The following is a 26124-nucleotide window of genomic DNA, read 5'->3' on the forward strand; positions in this document are numbered from 1 at the left end:
CCTTTGTCAAGTTTCCCCACTGAAGAAGGGGACATGTCTTACTGGCTCACTCCCAGAGTCACATGCATCAAGCTAGAGTAGACACTGCAGAAAATAGACCGTAAGCACGTCAAGTTTGCATTTCTTTTCCAAACCATGAGCTTTCAACCATATCGCCAAATAGACCCTTAAGATAAAAACCCTCAAGCTCTCAAGGCTTTGGCTTCTGCCCAATTTCTCCAGAGAATTTAAGCCTGCTGTTAGATGCAAGAGTGTATACATACTTTAAGGGGGGGGGGCGCGATTCCCCACTTTTATTTTCCAGGTGAGAATGGCCTATTGGTGAACCGTCAGCTCACCCTATTAAAAATGGATTTGCTTGTCATATTTATTTGAGGACACATAATTACTAGGTTTTTTTTAAAAAAAATGGCACTTAAGGTGTTAATGTTCTGGGTTTATGGGGACGGAGAGACAGCCAGGGAGATGGAAAGTGGAAAGTGAGTGTAATTGAGGGCCTGAGTCAATTATGTCCACCCAGCTTAGAAGAGATGAGGGTAAGGGTCGGCTGGTGTAATGGTCCCTCTTGGCTGGTAGAAAAATATCTTTAAAGCCTTCTTAGAATCAGACGCTCCTTTGACTGTTGTGAGATTAACTCTTACCTAGATCTCACTGAACTCCCCCCACCCCCAAAAAAAGAAAGACCATGTTTGTCCCAGGAAGCCATGACACCCCGGGGGCCATTTCTCTTGGGAGGAATCCCCACAAAAGCTTACGAGGAGGACAGGACCAACAATGACAGGGCAAAGAAATAAGCAAGCAAGACTTGCCTCCCTCTGTTCTCAATCCCAGCTCCCTTAAGAACATTTTTGAAAGGACAGGTGCCTGAGCTCTACCCTAGAGCTCCCGATTCCACCAGAAGTGTGGTCAGGAATGATGGTAGGAAGCTATAGCCTGAAAAAAGCCCCACAGCCACCCCGATGGGTAGCTAGACCCACTCTTTGCTCTGCTTATACCACAAGGCCCACATCAGCCCATAAAACACTGTTCTGAACCAGCATGCATTCTCTTCTTTCAAAGAGATGGGTTTGTATATGCCTGCATGTGTTCATCTGTATCTTTTGCTTTGTTGGTGAAAGCATATTCGCTGCCTTCGGTTCAAAAACCACTTTCTTATCTGGCAAAAAATTATTTGTAAGGTTGTTTCTGAGTAGTGTATCAGTCTATCCCCCGCCAGGGTTAGTTAAGAGAGAGAAAGCTGCAGTCCTTTGAGAGCCACTTCCTTTGTGCTATTTTGAGAATTATCTGGCCCTGCAGACAGAATCTCCCATAAGATTCTCTAATCTGGGGCTTTCTGACCACCCCGGAGGAGGAGGGATCATTCCAGAATTCGAGGGTCGGGGTGGGGTTGGAGGTGACCAATACAAACACACCATCAAAGCCCATCAATCAGGTTGCATTAAGCTTTATAACAACACAGTTTTCATTTAGCGGGAGAAATGAATTTAATAACAGGTGAACAGACTTAGCTCCCCCCCACTCATACATATTTCCAAATTTACTAGAACAGTTCCTGGTTTTGGAGATCTGTGAACAAGTGCTTGGCATCAAATGTGGCCTTTTAATCAAATCAGAGTAAAGGGAAGGGACACTTCGTTCAGCAGCCCTTGATAGGGTTGTCCACAGACAGCCCTTGCCCTCCCCTGCATCCGCAGACTGGATCTGAAGACCCGCCATAGATGGGAGGGTCTGTCCCAGCCCCAATGTGCCATCTCTGAAGAGAGTAAGTGAAGCATCAGATGATCATGAGGAGGACATGGTGGGGCAAACAAGAATGGTGACTGATCCCCTGTTGGTTGTGTTGCTCAGGATTACTCATAATGGAAGACATGCCAACTATCTGGTCCTTGCCCGTCTAAGGACCCCAAGGGACAGAGCCCATCCTGAAAGCATTCCTCAGAACTGTGGTGCTAAGGGTCTTCACGTATGGAGACCTCCCACCAAAAGATCTGGCCTTCTTTTCTCACCCCCAGAAATAACATTTATCTTTACCAGCCTCAGGGCTTAGAACTCAAAGGCAATCATACGGCTCCGAGAACAGCCATGTAGGCCTGATTCTCTCATGAGGGCCTATGTTAAGCTTCACCACAGCCCGGGACCCTCCTTGGAGGGCTCTTGGAAAGAAGGCTTCCAAGGGTGTCAGCTTTTATTTTTGTGTTTTTTTGTTTTCTGGTGAGGAACGTGCATGTCTCTGCCTTCATAAGGTGAGGAGAGGGGATGTCAAAGGGTTGTGGGATGAGACCTTTAAGGAGAAGGCTAGAGACACCTCAGAGAAAGGACCTTGCTCCCTAGGAGTCCTGGAGCACTCAGCCACAAATAGCATTCTGGAGAGATGCCAAAGCAAAGGTTTGTACAGCAGAGGGCTGTGCCAGATGCAGGGCTAGGACTCAGGCTTCTAAAGTGGCCAAAGTAGACCTTCCTTCCTCTTTTTTTTTTTTTTTAATCACTTAAAGAAACATTCCTGGCATGGTCTCTGACCTTGACAGCTATTTATCCTGTCTTTAGACTCTATTAATTAGCAGAAGACAAGAATTAGCAGTGGCTCCTGGTGGCCATCTGGTCAACCAGATGCCGCTGCCCTGGCAAACCCAATGCCTCCATGAGGATGCCATGGGATCCATCCCTTTGCCTAAGCCTACAGCACTGGAAGCAGTCCCAGCTGGACAAAGGAGGGGGTCTACTTGGCACTCCAGTGAGGCTGAGGCCACAGACCCCGGTGAGGGGGATTTCAGGACTCAGGTAAGGAGCCTCCTTAGCTATTCACTAGCCTTCCCTCTGCTTCTCTAACCTCATTTGTCACCCTCTTCCCGTTCCCACTGGAAATCTTGACCAGTCATTTGGTAAAACATCATGTTGAAGGGCTTGTAGAATTTCTGCAGTCTGTGGATCACATCGGGGTCAATGCGGGGATGAGTCCGACCTTTGCTCTTGCCTAAGCATCTTGGGGCACTGCTGTCTTCTGGCTTCTTTAGACAAGGGAACCCCTTGGTTTTGTTGAAATAGAAATGTTTTTCAGTCACGACACGCTTGAGGCCTAGAAAATCCTGTACTTTGGCCATTTCCCCGGCAGGGTCCACTATGAGTCGCTCACCACTGACAAAGAGGATTTGGGAGAGGGGGAAATACTGGAGCCAGTTTTCCAGGTGCAGAGCATAGATCCCTATTCGAATGGCACTCCAGGAGGCGTCGATCAGCCCTAGGGTCCGGTTTTTGAAGGCCAGCACCTCGAAGGTGGGGATCTCGGGTTTCTTTGACAGCGTCTGAGTATAGTCAGAGATGGCCCTGGTCACAGGGTTCCTCACCACCACAATCAGTTTGATGTCCTTGGCCATGGCATGGATGCGCTTGGGAGCCTCGTTTGTCACGAAGTAACTCGGTGTCTTCTCCATGGTTACCTGCCCATCCAGAGTCTTGGGCATCACATTTCTGGAAGAGGAAGGGAAAGGAAAGAGAGTGGTCATTCCCATCGAGAACCGTTTTAACTGTTCACACAAAACGTGTGACATAAAGAGCCTCGTGGGGAGCTACAAAATAAAATTTGTTGATAAATCCTAGGGATTCTTTTTAACTCTATGTCCCACTATGGCTCTGATCATGGTATTATCAGGAGAGGCAGCATAAGGCTTCCGCCTTCATTCTTGGGAACCTCATACACCTGGGTTTCAATTGCAGCCCTATCTCTTACCAGTTACGTTCAATGGAGATATGCTCTTAATTTCTCTATGTATTAGTTTTGTGTAATCTCTGAAACAGAGGTAATGATAGCACTTACTTCGCACTGTAGTAGAAGGATTAAGGGAGATAACACTTGTAAAGCATTTAGCACAGAATCTGGCACGTGCAAGAGCTTAATAAATCAAGGAAGTTACTATTGTTGTAGCGGCTTTTGGAAAACGTTTCAGCGCCCCAAGAACTCAAAGATTATCTAGACCAGGGGTTGGCCAACTACTCCCTGCCTCTCATTTTTTTTTTTGTTTTGTTTTGTATGGCTCTCAGCTAAGACTGATTTTTAATCTCTAAACAGTTAGGAAAAAAACCCAACATAATAATAATAACATTTTGTGATGCATGAAAATTATATGAAATTCAAATTTCAATGCCCATAAATAAACTTTCCCTGGAACAGAGCCACACTCCTTCCTTGATGTACTGTCCCTGGTTGCTTTTGTGGTACAACAGCAGAGCTGAGTAGTTGCAACAGGGAATTTAAGACACTCAGAGCCAAGCATATTTACTCACTGGCCCTTTAGGAAAATGTATGCTGAGCCTTGACCTGGTCCAAAGGCACCACTGTGCAAATGCAGAAATGAAGCCTAGAGACAGGGAACCAGATAGGCTTTGTGACCTGAACAAGTTTAATCACGTCCCCTTATTCTCCTCTGTAAAACCCTAAAGCTCACCTCAAGTTCAAGTTCAGAAAAAAATGACATACAGTGTGAAGGCATCCAGCATGGGTCTGGTTCTAGAAATGGAATTCTTCTTTACTTTGCTCCCCAGCTTGCCCAGTGAGCCAGTGGTAGATCCCACACCATGTCTCTCGGTTTCCTTCCCTACGATGCATCTCCATGCCCACCCCTCCATCCGTGTTCACCTTCAGAATGGCCACGTCCCATTTGGGAGCTTCAAGACATTAAAGGAGTTTTGATGCTATTTGTCCCCCAATCCCAATGTGGCAGGCCTATCAATGATAAAAGAGGCTCGGGATCCTATTACGCAGTTATTTTGCTGTAGGCATATGTAGACCAAAGTTAACAGACAATAAACCTGTTAGACCTGTCGGTACAGCAGGCCATCGATGACCACCATGTGTTCCATTAAATCTATTCATTTCTGAGCCCTGCACCAAAGTGGTACATTTAGGATTACACAAGACCTCTTTTTTGTGATGACATGCTTTTAAATGTCTCAGCTAATAAAACTTAATACAGACGAAGATCCCTTAGCTTCCCCTACTATAATTAAATTTATTTACTCTCGCATGTGTGGAGAAAGAACAACTTTTCTTTTATCTCTAATTCACATGCTCTGTCAATAATTAATTGCTACTGGGTTTTGAGCTTTCTTGGCAAGCACTTTTATTAGGCAAGAGGAATTTGCCCGGTAGAGAGCTTCACATAGAATTAGATGTTGTTAGCACGTAATGGCTGGACAGCCAGAAGTCTTCAGATTAAAGCCATAGCCCGTGCTCGTCTTGGACTAACGTATTCTCCAAAGTGGTTTGAACATCTTTATGTGCCTGCTGGGCTCTCACCAGATTTAACTGTGTCATTCAGAGGTGCAGGGCTCAGGAACGCAGAACCTTTGGGAGTCAGATGTGCAGGACTGAAGAATTTCTGACTACCCTCGCCCCTGGGAAGTTGATAAAACCTGAATTTACTCTGAAGTTCAGAGGACCTCTAGGAAGCATCCTTAATCCACACTGAACCCCAAGTTTCTCATCTCAAAAAAAATAAGGCTAAGCAGAGTGCCTCCCTCCTGGGATTATAACGAAAATCAAATGTGATAATGCAGTTAGATCACTTAGAATAGTACCCGGTGAATACCAGAGTCTTTAAAACCTACACTAGGTCTATAAGACGGTTGGCACAGCAATTCTTAGAGAAAAGCAAGGAAAAAATACTTCTACTTGACCCAAACATGGCAAAGCTGAACAAGTGAACGAAGGAACAGGTCTAGGGATAAAGGCTATTCTCACTCAAGCCCATATCACCAACCACACTGACCTGGAGGCTGGTGACAGATGAATTCAGCCTGAGTTCAAGGAACATGCCGATGTCCTATTTTGATTTCAATTGGAGGGATATATTCTTTTAGTATGAAACTCATGTTGCATTATGAAAATATTAAATAAAGACTGATGTAAAAAAATGCCTGAAGACAGATATTTTTACATGGCCCTACCCAGATTTTTAATCCCTCACATATACTGTTGCTTGTTTATTTCGTGGCCTTTTTTTTTTTCTTTAGTGCAAGAGCAGCTGCTAGATTTTTCTTTTTTTTTTAAATTTTATTATGTTATGTTAGTCACCATACAATACATCATTAGTTTTTGATGTGGTGATCCATGATCCATTGTTTTCGTATAACACCCAGTGCTCCATGCAGTATGTGCCCTCCTTAATACCCATCACGGGGCCAACCATTCCCCCTTCCCCCCTCCCCTCTTTTCTTCTCATTTGTTCTCTGCCATTCACTTCTCAGACCTCTGTGTGCATTTGTTTTTACGATGGGCCCCTTTCAAATTCATCTCCTTCACTTTGGCTAATTGCTACGGTCTGTCAAGACATGTAGGGATCTCAAGTCTTTATCTGAAGCATCTGGGATGAAAGGACACCCCACCTCCAAGCCACTGTATGCCCAGCTCCGTGCTCAGTGCAAAAGGGAACGAGAGGAGGGGTGCCGGGGAAGGCAGAGGGGAGCAGAGGAGTCTAAATGTCTTTGATTGTGTTATAGATGAATTAAATAAAACATGTCACTGAGGGAGAGGTCTGGCATTGGGGCATACGCGGTGAGACCATCTCATTGAGCCAAGAGAGAGTCGTGTGGTACAAGCTACTCAGGATTTGTTGTCAGTAAGAAGATCCGCAGGAGCTGCTCAGCCTCTATGAAGTAGCCATTCCCCCTTCCCGGAACGGATTCTGCACCAGTTATATTCATTCATTCACGAATTCCTTTTCACTCCTGCAGTCCTTGCTAACTACCTGAATCATAGAGCTTAGGATACTGTCATAATAGGACTTGTTCCCCAGCCCTTCATGGCTAGTCTCAGTCCCTCGAAGCTATGGGCAATGTTCTATTCACCTTTGTATCCCTTGGGTCTAACCTAGTGCCCGCCACATATGGTGGTCACCCCCTCACTCTCTGGGGTTGTTGGATGAACCCAGGAATGGCATACAGATGAAAGCCTGATCCCTGGACGCGAGGAGAACTGGGGCACAGCTTGCAGGGCATGGCCCCTCTAAGTAGGGTTTCCACGCATGGGGGTTTGGCGTGAGTGAGTTCTGTGCCATCACTGTCTGAAAGACCATGCACTTCAGTATGGACCATATGGGGAGAAAACACCACATCTGGGTTTGGAACAGCTCGTTAACAGTATCTGGGGTGCTCAGAGCAGCTGTGACATCAAAGTCAACACACAGGCCTGAAGCGAGACGCGTGCTGCAAGATCACACATCTGCTCTCGTAGCCCCAAAGGTTTGCGAGCTGCCATCCAACGCACTCACCAGCCCCGACTCCGGCTCCGGGGGGTGGGGGTGCTTTGCAGAGCACAAGCCCTGTGTGAGTGCGGGTTGTCGCTCTGGGGGCCTCTCTGGAGATGCTGCCAACAAAAGTTACCACCCTCCGGTCACAGAGTGCTCACTCTAGGCTGTGGTCTGAATCCAAATTCTGATGCCAGATCCACTTCTCTAAGCACTTTCAAGACACTGGACTCTCCAGCCTAGTCGGTTAAGCGCACAGACTCCGGACTTTCCAAGTTTGGATCCACTTACTTATTAGCTGTGTGACCCTGGGCGAATGACTTAACCCAGGTAATCTGTTGCTCCGTCTCATTATCTGGAAAACGGGCATCGTACTAATAAGATCCATCTCGGAGGGATTTTATGAAGATGAAGTAAGTTAATATTGAAAAGAGTCCCTTATATAGAGAAGGTTCTCAATATGTTAGCTGTGAATGTTTAAACAACTATCTTGGACACTACTGTTATCCCCATTATAGAGGTCCGGAAACTGAGGCCCAGTGAAATGGATTTGTTTGCCCAAAGTCACAGAACTGGAGTTGAAATTCAATCCCAGGTCTGTCTTGCACCATAGCTAGCCTGAGCCCTTTATGGCTGCCTGACAATGATTAACAGAACTAGAGAGGTTGGGGAAGGTCACAGGACTTGCCCAAAGTCACTCGGCTAGTGGGTGGCAAAGCTGAATGTTAAAACGAGCCTCATTATGTTATGTTGTAAAGGTGGGCTGTCACTGACTTACCACTGGGAGTTACAGAAATCCAGGCCAGAATCCCCAGAAATTCTTGCCAGATCAAGCTACATCGTTCAATTTGTGATATCTCTCTCTGGGGCCTCCTCAATTGAAGCAAATGGATACCATCATGAACGCCGAGGGAGAAAGCAATCACCCATGTCAGATATAAAGTGCCCATTCTCTCTGGAAGGGTCAGTGGCAGAGCTTGCCTTTGGCTTGCCTGAATTGGAGATAACGTGGGCAGCTCACATTTTCCCAAATGCATTTTCCCGTGGAACAAATGGTGCATAAATTAGCAATATGTTCTGAGCCCTCCTGATGAACTGTAACCCAAGAGAATGGTGGTTAGAGCAAGGGCATGAGGTAGGACCACTTCCTCCACATTGAGGAAGAACTCACTTAGAAAGTCAATCGAGCTCTTGCTGTTTGCCAAGCCCGGAACAAGGCAGTTCCATACAGTTCTCCTGGCTAAAGCTCACAAATACCATAGGATTCACTGAGTCTGTTATATACACGTGGATCTGGAGAGCTGGGGTGACCTTGAACCCTGTCCAAGGACACATAGGCAGGACTATGCCCTGCCCAGTTCTCTTGGAAAGTCCATCGTGCTTTTTAAGCCCAGATTCAGGAATCCTGGAAATCTCTGAAGGCTGATATTCAAACCATTTGGAAACTACATGTCTTATATAAGACCCAAGAAAAGCAGCATGCCCTGGGGCCATATGACTACCAGCCAAATTGAAGCCAAGAAAGCAGGGATCTTGAGTTAGAGCTCAGACTTAACAACTAACTTGCTGAATGAATTGAGGACAGGGATTTTCTCTCTGGAGCTGCACAATGAAAGGGCTATGTTAATATCAATCCTCTCATTAATCCCATCAAGTATTTATTGGTGCGTCTTATGCAGCAGGTGTTGGGTATATACTGATGATCACGCATGCCTGGTACCTGCCCTCCATGGACTGTAAGTTCTTTGAAGGAAAGGTCTGAATAGCCCATGTCTGGTCTGTGGTTCAGGTGGCACATCTCTGTTGTGGGCAGATGTCTCCTTTCAAACCACACGATCCCCACCGAGTCTCAGCTGCATTCCTGCACGACCACACAAGGAGAAGGAGGAGACCAGAAGGTGCGGGCAGAGGAGAGGAAGAGAAGAGGAAGAGAAGTAGCAAAGAATGAAAAAGATTAGAAGAGAGGGCAGAAATAAAGACAAGAAGAAAGGCAGGAGTGAGGAAGGAGGAGAAAGAGAAGAAGGAACTGGGCTTTGAAGATATAAGTAACCAGAAATAAAATGAGGAAAGCATTCCAGTTTTAAATGACACATGGTCACATTGTGGGGGGAAAAAAGCAAACCCAGGTCTTAGGCATTTTTGTTGTTTTAAAGTTTGGGCCAGGCAGGTACAGCTATTTTAGGGTTAGAAGGTTTAGGATGGTCTTTGTCAGGGAGGCGGTAGGAGTGTGAGCCCTACTGAAGTAGGCAGAGAGGGTAGATACTCCTTATTCCCCATGTTCTCAATGAACCAACTGAGGCTCAGAGAAGTTTCGTGCCTTGACTGAGATCACACAGCTCCTCTGTGGCAGGTTGGGATTTGAAACCCAGCAGAGCCTGTGGTCCTCACCACTCTTCAATAGGACAAAGAGAGGAAGGTCCAGAGTGGAGCTAGAGCCTGGAGGAAGGGATAGGCTATCAACCTCCAGTGGAGAAATGAGGGTCCAGTAGGCATTCTTACCCAGAGAGAAACCTAGCATTAGAGTTAATAAAGTCTTAAGATGTGGTGGGACATGGGTAGGATCAGGGAGAGAAATACTGAGGAACTTCCTCCTAATGGCTTTGATATTCCCGACGTCAGAAGACTGGGGCCATTTGCTAAGCTTGAAGGCCTTGGGAGTGGGGTTATGGGACTCAGAGCAGATGGAGCTGGATGATATATTAATAATTTATGGATTATAGTGACATATGGAGAAATTATCCTGGGTTTGGTTTTTGCCCTGGGAGACTCATCTGGAAAAAAAGGCAGGGAATTTCATCGCTACCTTCACTCCCCACTCCAACCACCACCACCATACATCCCTTGGCCCTGGGGTTTCAAGAAAGGTTTTTATTCTAATACAAATTAAACTTGACTTGAAACTCTCATGATGAGCCTGAACAGAAGTCCTCTACTGATCATTATTCAGAGCCACCTCTGACACCTTTTGTAAGGCAGCCCAGGGCCCTAAGGGGATACGTTTCTGAAGATGTCATCACAAGTGAATAAGGCAAGGGTCTGGGATATCCATATATGCCAGCAACCAGAAAGGGCAAGTGAGGGAATAGGAGAACATATTCCACTCTGAAAGAAGAATTACTTGGGAAAAGATGCTCCTTATTCCCTTCTGGGGACTGCCAAGTGTCATGAACCACATGGGGTGGCACTTATATCAAAAGATTAGAAGTTAATGATACCATATACACTAAGTCTTTTTGGGGCCAGAGACACAATACAAGACAAATCAAAACAGAAAAAAGGAAGACCCCTTTCGGGCCAGTTCCAGTTCAACAGTAGGCTGACACACAGCTATTCAGAGGTGGTTCTCGATCTCCCAAATGAGTACAATGAGGACTCCACAGTTTTTTGGGGTTTTGTTTGTTTGTTTGTTTTTAATCAACCCAGTGGTATTTTCACTCCCTGAATAGTCGGGAGCTGGTCGGAATATTAAGATCTCCATATACATGTTCTTGGATCAGGCCCCAAAGAGAAACTGGCGCCAGACAGACTGAGGACTCACAGAACTTTCTCTGGAGCTCAGAAGATAACTAGGTGTTCTAGGTGTGCCCAACTGCCTCTGGAGGGTGGAGAAATGCCAGTCTATCACGGAGGGTTGAATGCCTTCCCTCGGATTTCCATAGTGATCTCCTATCCTATAGATGTTTCCCTTCACTGGATCTGAGTTTTGGAACCACTTATCCAAATAATTACACATTTATTATTGTCTATATCAGAGCTATATACAATTAGTGTTTCTGCACCAGAGAAAGCCAAGATCACTATGCTGAAACAAATTTTAGCCAAAAAGCAAAAGAAAAGTACCCATTCATGTGTTGCCAGGCACTGTGCTAGAATCGGGAGATAAAACCAAGAGCAAGATCTTGCCCTGAAGAAGCGTGTGTTTTTGTGAAATAGAATAGTTTAAGAGGTCGGTCCTTGTTTCTGAGAATGCACAGACATGCATGAGTTTCGGGTTGGGAATCATTGGCCAAGGGTCAACTGAATCCCAGCCCTCCCCCATTGCCTCCTCCAGAAGCTTTGCTAAGTGCATGCTCTCCTGACAAAGGTGTGTGGCTGAGCGTTTAACTTCAGGGTTCCATCTCTAAACCATCTGAGCAAACCCACTACATGTCTTTGAATCCCTGTTCCATCTTGGTTGAATGGGGATAACATCTCCTATTCATTCACAAGAAAATGTATCAGGCATCCTGGTAGAGAGCACGGGTACCTAGCCGTTCTGGCTGCCAGTGTAATGTAGCACATAGTAGATGCGAACAAATTTATTTGTTGAGCGAGGGTAGGACAATGGCCCTGCCCAATTCTGAAGCTGTACGACTACCGTAGTTTGCCTAATAGATGCACCCCCACGTAAATGATGACTGAGCCACAGAAACCCCCCTCTCAAGTAGGTGTTGATACAACCCACTCTTAGAGCACCCAACAGGTTGGTTGGGCATATATTCTAGTAAATTACTAGAACTCTTTTTCTCTTTGGCACCCTGAGGTGCTCAAGCATTTGGGAAGGCACAGTTCTGGGCAGAACCTGGCCACTTTGGGGGACCATGCCTCATTTTACGCGAGTTGTAGGCATCACTTCCATTTCTCCCTCTTGTCCCTGACTTTCCCAGTGCCACCACCCATCTTTGGCATCGATGAGACCAGCATGGGATGGAAGCGAACTTGTTCAAATGGTTTGATCTGGAAAACACATATGGAGAGAAAGCAACTATGAATTCGACAATCCTTTAAAATGAAATCAGATTGCCCCAGGTGTGTGTGTGTGTGTGTGTGTGTGTGTGTGTGTGTGTATGAGATTTTTATTGATTTAGATTCTACTCCATGTGTGGCATCTATAGGGACAGGGAAGTCCTTTGTAATAATTCTCAAGCCCATAGGTTGGAAGCAAGGTTCTAAAATCTAAACCATTGTCTGCCTATAACCTCAGCTTTATCTGCAGCTGTCCCTCCAGCTCTTTTCTCTTTTGTTATTGGACCATCTCACCCTGGAGGTTCTAAGACAAGATGCTCCCTGACTTTGAATCCGTGAGATTCTGGAACACAGTTCACCTGTCCCTGCCTGGCGTTTCCACCCAGAGCGCCCCTCTCTGATACTTTATTCATACACGTTCAAAGAGTGCCCCACTGCAGGTCCTCATACACCAACCTCCGTTAGCTGTTTTATTGTATTTTCTTTCCTCGGGCTCAGTGTTTCAAAGGGCAGGTGCCACAATTAAATGATGATTATGGAGGTGTCAGCATATTTGCACTGGGTCACCGTGCTCACGATTTAACAGACGGTGACAGGAGAGGGTTCCTCTCAGGAAGGCTGCTTTCCAAGTCTCTCCGCCTCCCCCATGCACTCCCAGCTGTGTGTCAGCTCAGCCCTGCCTCTGGGACGCAGCCAGCCTCCTTCCTTCTCACCGGCATCTTGATGCCGATCCAAGCCCCACTTGCCATGCCTCCCCTATGCACATCGAAGCCCTGTGGCCTCTGACCATGTGGGCCACCGCAACCCGGAGTGACAAAGACACTGCTTTTCATGAAGGTGACGACCTATATGCCAGGTTCTCATTCCAATCTTTCCTTTTCTAGGACCACCCCTTGCTTTTTTCCACATGCTTCTCAAGACTCTCACCTGAGCCCTTGGTGGAGGTCCCATCAACCCCTGCTTGCCTAGAGCATCACTTGATTGGCCATTTGTGGCTGTGCCTCTGGAGCCTGGTGTTCTGCCCAAAAGGGAATGTCCCCCAAGCTGTTGGCAGCGGACGCACCTGCCCTCTGGCCCCCAAGAGCCTGCTTCTGCCGTCCTTACTCTAAAGAACGTTGGAGTGGAGTGTATATACTATATACACTATATACAGTGGAGATCACAACCAAGACCAATCGCATAGAATGTTTTGCGAGGATTAAAAGGGCTGGTGCTTATGAGGCTGCTATAAACTGAATATTTGTGTTCCCCACCTCCACCCCCCAAATTCATACACTCATCCCTAACACCTAATGTGATGGTATTGGGGGTGTGGCCTTTGGGAGGTGATTAGTAATGAGGCTGAAGCTCTCATGAAAGGGATTAGGGCTCTTTTATTTATTTTATTCTTTTTTAAAGATTTAATTAATTTATTTGAGGGAGAGAGAGAGAGCAAGCATGAGTGGGGAGAGGGGCAGAGGGAGAGAATCCCAAGCAGATTCCCCGCTGAACCTGACACAGGGCTCGATCCTACCACCCTGAGACCAGCACAAGTGTTGATGATTGTTGCTAATTCTGCATGAAGTCTATGTATTACGCATTCTCAGAGAATGCCACCTAGGACCTGTGCAGATGGTGCGATCATCTAATGTTTACTCAGTGTGCATCCTTAAAATGAACTTGGCTTTCACAAATAATGTGTACGTGCTCCCTCCTAGTGATCCAAGGAACCTGGTCAGCTAGACAGATCACACTCAAAGCACTTGCCTGTGACTGAGGTAGTGCTGAAGGCAACTGGTACTCTCAGCTGCAAGAATGCAGCCCAGAAGCCCCCTTTTTCCCTGCATGTGGCCAGGATGGTAGGACAGACAGCCTCTTCTACAAAGCGCCCCGGTCAGAGCCTTCCATGTTGTCCTTGAGATATTTCCTTCCTAAACTTGCAGCCCCAAATCAAGATCTCCAGCTTCAAAGATGTTAAGTACAATCATAAATTAATTAGTGCTTCCCACTGTGCCTGTATTTAGATCCGACTTTCACAGCTTGGGGCGCACGAAATACTAAACAGATTTTCGAACCAATCAATCTGATCATATAGCAGATGGAGAAATGACAGATAGATAGGAAAGAAGTTCAGCACACACCTAGAGAGATATACACAAACAGGGCGCCTGGGTGGCTCCGTTGGTTAAGCATCTGCCTTCGGCTCAGGTCATGATACGGGGGGAGCTCCTGGGATCCAGCCCCACATCGGGGTCCTTGCTCAGCGGGGAGCCTGCTTCTTCCTCTGCCTCTGCTCCTCCCCCCTGCTCATGTTCTCTCTCTCTCTCAAATAAATAAAATCTTTTAAAAAAAGATATACACAAACATGCACAGGCTATACTATGAGGATGGAAGATTCTTATATTATCAGACATTCCTGCACACCAATCCCCTGCAGGGTCTCTTTCTGTCTCTCTTTGTCTCTGTCACACACACACACACACACACACACACACACACACACCCTCTGCTGCTCCTATAATTGACTCCTCATTCTCCTCATTATTCAGGTTTGGGCTCAGACATCACCCACTCAGAGCACAATCCCTTTCCCCAGGCACCATCTAAAACTACTCTCCTTCATACCAGCTTCTTTTGTTCACTTCATCCGGCTTATTTTTTATCTGAAATTATCTTGTTTATGTGTTTATTTTTCCTTGTAGAGTCTGTCTGTCCTCCAAAAGCAAGCAAGCTCCAAAGAAGAAGGGCAATTTGACACTTTCGTGTGTGGTTGTGTCCCTGCATCTCACACAATGCCTAGAATCAAACTGATCTCGATAAATATTTGCTGGAGGATGGGAGAAAGAAGGGAAGAAGGAGAAGAGAGCATAGGTGGAAATAAGGAAAGGAAAAATACAGGAAGGGAGGAAGGAAAATGTGCTCAAAGGGAGGCACCGAAATTCCCCGGATGACTTTCCCAGCACGTCACATGGCAGTATCTGCCACCTGCCCATCAGCCTGGTCAGCCCCGCCCCAGGCTCCCTCCCCTGATGCTACTGAGGATTGAAGATGGAATGAGACATAAAGCCCACTTCATAAATCTATGTAAACTTTAGCTCTAATTTTTATCATTATCATTATTGTTATATCGTTCCTCTGCTGAGATCATTTCGATCATCTCTCATTATATTAAAAAAAAATCTACCACCCTCTTCATGGTCTCTGTATGATATGTCCCTGAGCTCAATCACATTTGCTCAAGGTCCCAGCACTGCTGGCCCTCTCTCTGCCACCAGCACTCCAGATTCCTTCCTTTCTGCATTGGCTCTGCCCTTATCCTCTCCGGCTATTTCCCCAAGTCCCTGCAGAGCAGGCTTCCGCTCACTATTCAGGTCTCATATTACGTGTCTGGCTCTGTGCTGTCCAATGCAGAAGTCACTAGCCCCATGTAGCTATTTCAATGTAAATTAATTAAAATTAAATAAAGTTTGGGGCACCTGGGTGGCTCAGTCGGTTAAGTGTCCGACTCTTGATTTTGGCTTAGGTCTTGATCTCAGGGTTGTAAGTTTCGGCCCTGTGTTGGGCTTAAAAAAAAAGAAGAAGTTAAAGATTCAAGTCCTTGGTGTTCAATAACTACGAAAGGCCTGTGGCTACTGTGTTGAAGATGCAGGTAGAGTATATTCCATGATCACATAACATTCTATTGGATAGTGCTGGTCTGGTCCATCAGCGATGACAATTGGGGACATCTATATACCACTTAAACGTTATCTGTCAGAAAGGCTTCCCCTGATCATTCTACCAAAAATAATGCCTGTTCCAAGTCACTTTCTATCTCACTGTCCTGCTTTTTCTTCATTGCACTTTCTGACACTGGTCAAGACCTACAATTATCTGGGGCGCCTGGGTGGCTCAGTTGGTCATGATCCCAGGATCCTGGGATCGAGCCCTGCATCGGGCTCCCTGCTCGGCAGGAAGCCTGCTTCTCCCTCTCCCTCTGCCTGCCTCTCTGCCTACTTGTGCTCGCTCTCTGTCAAAAAAAAAAAAAAAAAGACCTACAATTACCTAATTTGCTTATTGGTTCACGTGGTGGCTGATGCCTCCCCACCTGGAATTAAGCCTCATGATGGCAGAACTGTCTTATTTATTAGGTTGTATATCTATCTCTCATAAAGCATGGTACGTAATAGGTGGTTAATAAGAAACGAATAAATGAATGACCTTATTGAATATGCACACTCACATATACACTCATTTCATGCACCCCAAGAGGCCAGAGCAGGACAAGGGAGGTGAAAGAAAGTTTACATTGATGCTAGGTAGGTCTCCATCTCCTGGCCACCAGCTGGTGACAAAGTAGGACGGCTTAGCCTCCCTCGCTGAAGATGCTGATGCCAACTCTAGCCTCTAAAGCAGAACCAGTTAGACATGGCGAGACCTCAACCATGAAATACATGTGTAATACGGAGTCACCCATTTCCAGCCTCTGGAAAGGTAGAGCAGAGGAAGAGCTCAGTCTGGAGTTTGAACTGATGGACAGTTCTAGAGTTCATGCTGGGGGCCAGGGAAAAAAAGGATGAAGACCAAGGACTAGAGAGTCCAGTGCAGGGCTCAGTCTGTTCCCTCCTCAAAGTCAACCACCTCCCCAGAAACTCCATTCTCTGGAGAAGAAATGAGTAGAACTCTCTGGTTGGTTTGTGGCTGTGGGGATTGCTCACAGTATCTCCAAAAATTTCTCTGCCAGTTCTATGGCAAATGGACTGATGCCATGAAGTCACCACACTGGTGACTCCAGAGGAACACCGTAATTCCTTAGGCCCCACAACTGGGGATTCTGACTCAATTGTTCTGTGATGGTGTCTGACCATTGGTATATTCTAAAAGCTCTCCAGGGGATTCTAACGAGCATCCAGGATTTAGAAACATATCAGTAAACCAAATTCCTTGATAGACAAGAGCACATCTGTCCCATCTCTGCAACCCCAGAGGACAGGGCAGGAATGGAACCAGACTGATGTTGTTCCATGAATAAACAAATGAACAGACCATCGGACAGATGTGATGCTTAGTTAATTTTATGCATCACCTTGACTGAGCTAAGGAATGCCCAGGTAGAGGGTAAAGTGTTATTTCTGGGTGTGTCTGGGAGGGTGTTTCTGGGCAACATTAGCATTGACCGAGAAAAGAAGATCTGCCCTCACCAATGCAGGTGAGCATCATCCAATCCATTGAGAGTCTGAATAGAACAAAAAAGGCAAAGGAAGGGCAAATTTGCTTATTTTGTCTGTCTTTTGCTCTTAGACCTCAATTCACCTGGTTCTCCAGCCTTCACACTTATACTGGGACTTATAACACCAGTTCCCCTGTTCTCAGTTCTTTGGACTTGGAGTGAATAACAACACTCACTTTTCTGGTTCTCTAGCTTGTGGAGAGCAGGTTATAGGATTTTTGGCCTTCATAATCCCATAAGCCAATTCCTATAAAAGATCTCACCCCCCCACCCATCTCTATATCTATGTAACTATCTATATATCTATCTACTATCCCATCCCCTGTTGGTTCTATTTCTCTGGAGATCCCTAATACAGGCAGATAAATGAATGAACCAATGAGTGAATGAATGAAAAAGCACTGGGATTCGCACATCCTGATAACCTTGAGTATCTCTCAATCTCTGGGTCACACTCTGCCATTTCTGGACACTCACCTACATTCTTGTTATCATGGATTCAATATTTTTCTTTAAATCAATTTCATCCTTATTTGATTCAATAAATCTGTTGAAAACAGAAATTGCATGTGACTACCTTGAATGGAAAAACAATTACAACTGCCAGGCAGACTGACTCTGAGACAGCTCCCAGTCATCCCCACCTCCTGATATTAATCCCCTGGTGTAATCTCCATACACTGAGCATGAGCAGGACCCAGGACTTGATTCTAATGAACAGAATTTGGCAATGGGGATGTGATATTACTTCCATGGAGTGTTATGTAAGACTGTAACTTGCATCTTATTAGCAGACCCTCTCTATTGTCTCTCTCTCTTATTCGCTTTGATGAAGCAAGCCACCATAGAGAGAGGTCCATTTGTTAAGAAACAGAGGACAGACTCCTGTCAACAGCCACAAGAAGCTTAGGCCCTCAGTCAACAGCCCACATGGAACTGAACCCTGTCACACAATTTTGGGAGTCATCCTTCTCCAGTCGAACTTCAGATGAGACCCCGGCCTGCTCTGGACTGTGAGTCTGAGATCTCCTTTTTGATAAAGGAAATTACCAATGTTAGCTGTTAGAGACCTATCAGCATCACAATGAGATTTTCTCCTTTGACTGAAATGAAATCTTTTCCAAAAGACTGAAAGGAAATTATTTTCTCTTCCTTATCTCTAATTGCATGGTTCCACTCTTTCTTAACTCCTATAGCCAAGCACACTTACCTGTTGGCCTCCAGCTGCCAGGTAAGAACTGCATCTCACTCAGGATGAAAATACGTCAGCACTCACTGTGACCCCAGCAGATGGGGCCCAGAAATAAGAGATGGCCTCTGTCAGAGTACCTGTTGCACTTACATGCACCTGGGAGATCCTGTCTTTCCTCTATTTCCATTATTTGTGTTCTATCCACAGGTTTGGGATTTTCTGCCCACTTCTGTGCAAAACATTCTATCTCACCACTATCAAAGAGGCATATACTGACCCCAGTCTCCTTCAGTGAGGCTCTACACGTTTTTCCAGACTTCTCTCCGGGGCTGGACTCAGAGTCTTAGCCAGGTTCTAGCCCTTAGGGAAGGGAGTGTCAGGAAGATCCAGGTCCAGGAGTTGGGATCTGTGCTGCTGGCTGGCAGGGGAGGGGCACACAAGAAGTCACTGCCTTTGTTGCATATCTGATTATATAGCCCACATGCTTCTTCCTCTCAATTCTCCCCCCACTAATCCTGCAATGATGACCAACCTGTTAAGAAAGCTCCGCTTTTGGAGAATGTTTCAGGGTGAGTAATTATCCCTTTGGTGTTCCTTTTCAAGCTCTTACCTGGACCTTCTCATTGTAGCCCTGGCAAAGTAAGATTCTGCTTTTGCCCAAAGACCACAGGGAAGCAGGACATTGCTCCCCAGCTGACTGTGGATCTCATCTTTGGCCTGGACTCACACTGCCTGGTTCATAGAACTTTCTTCCCATTCCAGAGATCAACACACATTTAATATACTGCCTTGGGGGGACAGGCTTCCTCTTCCCTTGCCAACCTCTGTGGATAAGTCCTCAGTAAGCTTCAAACCTATGCACCTTGAGTTGAAGGAGATAGGCTCCTCTGATTCCGGGGAAATAAAATGTTTCCCTTTCCATGTCCAAATGGCTAGCTTGGTAAAAAGAAAAACAAGCACCACTGCCCCCTCTCTGGGCAGATGTCCCCCCCACCCCCGCCAGGCTTGCTCCACATCTGCCTTCCGTCACGCCAACACTCCTTCATCATCACTATCATAGCTTACCACCCCTGTGCGGAGCCCTGGGTGGTAGCCTTCTTTTGGGTGAGTGTGTGCACTTCTGTGGGAATGTGGATACAAACAGTATCATCCCCCATGCAGCCTTCTAAAATCTGGGTTTTCTACTCAACACTACTTCTCGAGATCTTTTCAAACCAGTGTGCATCTCATTTAAAAATGAATGTTGCATTTGATGGTATATGCCAACCACTATTTATTCAGTCATTCTTCTGTAGAGGGTCCTTTGGTGGTCAGAGATGTTCTATGAGGACAGATATGGCTGAAGTGAGCATCCTTGAACATGTACTTATTTGAGTGTTTCCTTAACACAGCCCTAGAAAAGTTAAATCATTTCATGGGAGTTTGTGTATAAAGGTTTTAATAAATACTGGCAAATAGCCCCCCGTGGTGGCCATGCCAAATTATGTGCCCATTCACAAAGTGAGGGAGTACCCATGTCCCCTCACCAGCTCTTAAAGGTACTGAACGTGTCATTTCCACCACATCTTGTTACCGATAACCATCCTCAAACCTCAGCTCATGTGGCTTGTTTTCCCCACGTTGAAGGGACACTCACCTCTTCTGGTCTCTGCTGTCCTGTGGCTAACTCTCTGCTTCCATTATGGACCCACCATACCATATGGCACATATATATTTCCTTGTTTTCTCTACTAGACTGTGAGTTCCTTGGGAAAAAGGCCAAAATAGACTCACAGGAAAAGTTTGCTTAGCTGGACCAGATTAACCCCCTGCTTTTTCCAGATGTTATCACATGCCTTTGCCAGAAACCCAGGCATCTCCAGGGACAGGTGGAGTTTCATAGGAACTTTTGGCATTGAGAATCATTTATGTGAAAAGAATTTCATGTAGAAATCAACATGGTTGGGTGCCGCTGAGCAGAAATAGGGGAGGGACAAAACTCCAAAGAAAAGTCTGCTGGCAAGAATAAATATTAGCCAGGTCTGGGTGACCCCTGCATCTTAGCTCCTCAGGGAGAAGCATTATGTTCTGGCCACAGTCCCACCACGTGCCCCAGGCACCCTGCATTTGAGCCCTCTTGGAACTTTTTGCCATTTTCCGGGTATGTCAAGATTTTGTCAATCTGGGATTTTATAGATGATGTTCCAAGTTCCCGAAATGCCCTTCCTTTCCCGCCCGCTGTTTAGGCCAACTCCTGTTCATAACATGTCTGATCCGAGGGCCTTCTCCTCTGTGTGGCTTCCCTGGAATACATATATATAGCATACATACAATATAAAAATGGACACACACGAACCCCTAAGTTAAGCTGTCTGTGTGCAGCTCCCCACCATCTCAAACACTGCTAGATGCTGTGTCAGAGGGATGCCAGAGAAGGAGAAGGACAGCAAGTATGTGAGCATTCTGGAAAATGTCACCCTGGCAATTAAACGCTCCTCCTGTAAAGGATTCCTCATCATTTCTGGTAACTGACCGAAACTACATGATCCCCACCCCCCCACAAAAGAACAAGCAGGCTGACAGTTGTTGAAGAATTGCCCTACAGACTAAAACTCCACTCTCTTGAATTTTGTGTTTATCCTTCCCTTGTGTGTGTATATCTCACACAATGCATTTCAAAACAGCACACTGCTGGGTTTGTTGGTTTTTTAAAATGGCATAATACTGGATTTAGTCTTCTATTGATTTTCAAAAATTAGGTGTTATCTTTGTATAATCTATTCATACTGCTGCATTTTTACGGCTGTATAATATTCCATTGTGTGAATATGGCATTATTTTTTTAAAAGATTTATTTTAGAGAGAGAGAGAGCACGTGCCTGCAATGAGTAGGGGGAGGGGCAGAGGGAGATGGGGAATCTAGAAGCGGACTCCCTGCTGAGCATGGAGCCTAGATGTGGGGCTTGATGCTATGACCCTGAGATCATGACCTGACCTGAAACCAAGAGTCAGCCACTTAACTGACTGAGCCACCCAGGTGCCCTTGAATGTGGCATTATGTTTTCATGTTTTTGATGAAGGACATGGGGGTTATTTCTAGATTTTTACTTTATAAACAATGCTGCTTTGTAAATTCTAATATGCCTCCTGATATAAGGCAAGAGTCCCTTTTGTGTATTTTCCAGACAACAGAAATGCTGAGCCATGCGCTCAGTGACAGTCACCCTTATAAGTAGCAGGTTACCCTCACTCCATCTGTGCATATGAGTTTACATTCATCCTTTTCAGTGTGACTTAATTTGTGCTACTGTCTTCATTTGAATTTTTCTGAGCTTGAGAGATCTTTGTTTACTGATGATTTGTGTTTTCTCCTGAGTGAAGCATATATATCTTTTGCCCATTTTTTAATTGGACTGTTTGTTCCCTGTACATGCTGGGTACTATTCTTTTCCCTGTTATATAGAGTTCAAGTATCTTCTCCCAGTTTGTGGCTCAATTCATCACCTTCTTTATGTGTCTTTTGATGGTCCAAAGTTTCAATGTTAAAGTAGTTTAATTTGTCAGTATTTTGTGGCTAGCCTTTTTTGTTGTTGTTGTTTAAAAAATCCTTCTCTACCTGAGAATACATATATAAAGGAAGTGAAAAATCAAACTACATGGGTCTCTGGGGGAAGCCTGCTCTAAGCGGAGGAAACAGTCAGTGCAAAGGTCCTGAGGGAGGAGTGTTCTTAGTGTGCATGCAAAGATGGAGGCAGTCTGGAGACTGTGAGAGGGGGAGTCCGTGGCAGGATTGAGGTCAGAGAGGTAACAGGAGGCTTGATGATGAAGTTTTATTCTGAGTGTGATGGGAAATCCATGGAGTTTTTTGAGCAGAGGGCAGAAGGCCATGGTCTGAATTGCAATTTTCCAGGACCCCTTACTTGATGCATCGGAATGGACCATACCCCTGATGCAGAAGCTGGTAAACCCACAAGGAAGCCACTGCCATGGTCCAGGTAAGAGATGGCAGTGGGGGTGGTGAAGTGGGTAGATCCTGGACATATTTGGAAGGAAGAACTAATAGAATCCACTGATGCATTACATGGGGGGACGTGAGAGGCAGAGAGACGTTAGGGGGGGACTCCAGGTCATTTACTGGGTTGGAGGACGACATGAAGAAAAGATCTGCGTGTGGGGTGGGGAGAACAGCAGGAGCTCTGCCTCAGACATGTCACATTCGCGATGCCTTGTGGACTTCCAGATGGAAATGCCAGGTAAGCAGGGGGTATCCGTGTCTAGAAGAGATCTGGGTGGAGAAATATCTGGGTGCTTCCAACACAGACAGATGGCATATTCTAAAGTATACAGAGATGAGAAAAAGTCCAAGGACTGAGCCTTGGGGCATTTGTAGGTTGATCTCACGGATCAGAAAGCACGGGAAGACCAACACGCCAGGAGATGAGCTTCGAAGAGCAGGTGCCTCTGGATGGATGGGACGTTTCTTCCCCACCTGTGAGCTGATTTTGCAGCCTGCAAGGATCTGTGCTGGGCCTGGCTGCCCCCACCCTTTCTCTTCCTCCACCCCCTAGACGAATTACTAGCACCAGTAAATGTTTGCTCTAGCTCATAAATGCATAATGCCTACCACACAAACCTCAACTGCCTGTAATCGAGACTCATGCACACGCAGAAGAGACTGCACGCGTGGAAGATATAAATGACGCTGTCACCTGAGGTTGCTGCAGGAAACAGGGCCACTGAGGTGGAAATTGCATCCCGGGTTTACTACCGAAACAGCCTGCCTCCCTCTGCCACAGCCACCCTGGAAGGTTGAGGGAATTAGCTGTAAATATTTTACAGTTGGTAACTTGCAGGAGTAAATCACGGTTCGTTTTGCCAGAGAGTACGCCGAGAATCAGCCTGAGTTTCTTTTTCTTCAAGGGCTTATTTGTGATGTCATCTTCCCCAGTTTTCATTCTGCATTTAATCTAGCCCCTAACATATTTATGTCTTCGTATTCTAAATGATTCTGTGTCTTCCCTGGTGGGCTGGAGCGGCAGGGTGGGCTGGGGTGGGAAGTGGGATTCCTCTTAGCGTTCAAGACTTGAGCCCATGGGGCACCAGGACTCATGATCCTATTTATTCATTCATTCGCTAAAGCAACTTCTGATTGATTGCTGTAACCAGAGACTCTGCTATGTCCTAGAAGATGGAGATCAATACCACCCGTCCCTGATACTGCCTATCTGGGAGATCCCCAAAGATACCTGAAACTTATTCATACTAACAAATGTTTGCTATTAATATTTACTGAGATCTTACTACACATCAGGCACTGTTCCAAGCGCTTTGTTAAGACTAAGCTCATTTGCCCCTTACAACAATTCTCTGGGGTGAAAATTACTTTTATTCCTATTCTACAGACGAGGCACAGCGCAGTTGGAAGATTTGTCCAAGGTCACACAGCTGGAAGAATTCCACCAGGGCAGCTCCATTAACCACTATTCAATGCCACCCTTGATATGCAAAGAAGCCAGGGGAAGCCGGTTCGTTATGATTAAGCATCTATCACATATGCTTTATGATGTAGATTTAGATTCGGATTACAGAGCTTTATAATGTAGATCTGTTAGGTGATTTCTATGACAACACATCCTTTCATTTCTAATTCTGGAAAATAAGCTCTATGATTTGACTCATTTTACCAAGAAAAATGAGGCTCCGAGAGTGACCCGCCCCCAAAGATAACCACATAATACGCTACGAGGCTGAGATCTGAAACCACGATTTTCTGACTCCTGCACCAAACACGTTTCCTCTTGCAATGTGATGAGAGTCGATGCAGACAAAGGTCTGTTCAAGGCACCATGAGGTTAGAGAATAACTGACCCCTGGCAGCTGGTCTAAATTGTGAAGACAAAGAACATTTTGCATAGATAAGAGGTAGCAGCAGAGTACATGCTGGTGTAAAAGATCACTCCTTGATTTTTTTGTTGGGCCTAAATTCATGCACACGGGACAAGACACGTCAGCAGAGGAGAAGGTAAGGGGGAAAGTGACACAGTGAAGGTTAAGGAAAGGGGCCTGGGGGAGAGTTCCCGTGCCGTCTTCCCTTCCGTCCCACCTGGGCTAGGGGGTCCGCACAGGAAGAAAGGTGTCTGGGTTCACTGGCCTCTGGCTCACTTATTCACTGGGAGTTTCTTTCTTTTTTTTTTTTTTTTAAGCTTTATTTATTTATTTTAAGAGAGTGAGAATGAGAGAGAGAGTACATGACAGCCAGGAGGGTTAGAGGGAGAAGCAGGCCGAGCAGGGAGCCCGATGCGGGACTCGATTCCGGGACTCCAGGATCATGACCTGAGCCGAAGGCAGTTGCTTCACCAACTGAGCCACCCAGGCGCCCTCACTGGGAGTTTCTAAGCAGGTCACTGGTCTGGGCCTTCCTTTGCCCCCACTGTTGAATATCCCCAGAGCCACCCAAAGGCAGGGGACCCGAATGTGCGATGCCATGTCCCTGAGCCAATCAGAGAGGGTTGGTCTCAGCTCTGCGACTCTAAATGAGGCCTCTCTGTCCTCACCCCCTGCTGTTCTTTCAATGTTCAGCTCTTGGCTTTTCCTTCGACCCATTCACCTGCGTTTAGGTCTGTCACTGAGACTTTTGGTTTTCAACAAGCAACAAGAAATGTCTCTGGCTAACTATTGTAAAGCAGAATTTACTCAAAGGATATATACTTTATATATATATATATACATATATATATATATAAATATATAGTGACTCATAAGGAATAGCTAATGAAAGGGCCTGGAAGACGTAGGTAGTGGGGAAGCTCCCAGAACATCGATAGTCTCATTAGGACACCACCACAAGAATGGGTTGGATTCAACTCCTTTCTCCTCCCTTTTCCCTTTCTTTCTTTCCTTATTATCTCTTACCTCTTCTTTTTTTCTTCTTCCTCTTTTCTTTTTTCTCCATCACTCCATTAAAGATCTGAATTCCTGGCAGAAAACATCTGATTGTTCTAGTTTATTATCCAAGTGAGTCACAGTCCCCAACCACACCCAGTGGGATAGAGGTGACTCCCCGTGTGCAAATTGGGGTGCATTTAGCCAGAAGACCAGGGTAGAGGTGACATCTGAACAGGGAGACAGAAGTGTGAAAGCCAGCTATGTGGAGGAAGGCAGAGGAACGAGGTGCAAAATTCTGGACTGAAAGTGTGGTTGGCGTTGTCTGAAGGTCAGGGAGGGAGGGGCAGCAGGACTAGAAAGAAGTGTGGTTCGGGAGTGGGTCAGGGAGATGAGAGCAGGAAAAGAGCAGGGCAGACAATGTGAAGCCTTTCTGGCCACTGTGAGGACTGCAGCTTTGGTCTTGAGTGACATGGAGCCATCAGATAGCTTTGAGGAAGGGGAGGACATGGCCCGACTTATACATTGGGAAGACCATTCTGACTGCCGTGTGGAGAACAGACTCTCCTGGGTAAGTGTTTAAGAAGGACGACTTAGAGGCTACTGAAAAGTCAGAGTGAGAGGCGACAGTGGCTGGGACAAAGGGAAATGTGATTAGGACCGGATGGGATGTGGCAGCCACCACCGAACTGGCTTGTAGATTAAGAACCAAGGACAGGTCACAATAGCCAAACTGTGGAAAGAGCCAAGATGTCCATCGACAGATGAATGGATAAAGAAGATGTGGTATATATACACAATGGACTATTATGCAGCCATCCAAAGGAATGGGATCTTGCCATTTGCAACGACGTGGATGGAACTGCCAGGTGTTATGCTGAGTGAAATAAGTCAATCAGAGAAAGACATGTATCATATGC

At 45.9% G+C, this 26124-nt stretch overlaps 1 protein-coding gene across 1 annotated transcript in view; it reads right to left on the minus strand.

The window, feature by feature from the left end:
- Positions 1–1435: 1435 nt before the first annotated feature.
- Positions 1436–26124, minus strand: part of HS3ST4 (heparan sulfate-glucosamine 3-sulfotransferase 4) — a 432564-nt gene continuing 407875 nt past the window's right edge. The window contains exon 2 of the mRNA XM_025853903.2: positions 1436–3465. Within this exon, the coding sequence (XP_025709688.1) occupies positions 2829–3465 (637 nt within the window). The 3' untranslated portion in view covers positions 1436–2828. The remainder of the gene's footprint in view (positions 3466–26124) is intronic.

This window comes from Callorhinus ursinus, unplaced genomic scaffold (genome assembly GCF_003265705.2).
Source record: "Callorhinus ursinus isolate GAN/ISIS: 27379988/994484 unplaced genomic scaffold, GSC_fseal_2.0 scaffold120, whole genome shotgun sequence".
Lineage (NCBI taxonomy): Eukaryota > Metazoa > Chordata > Mammalia > Carnivora > Otariidae > Callorhinus > Callorhinus ursinus.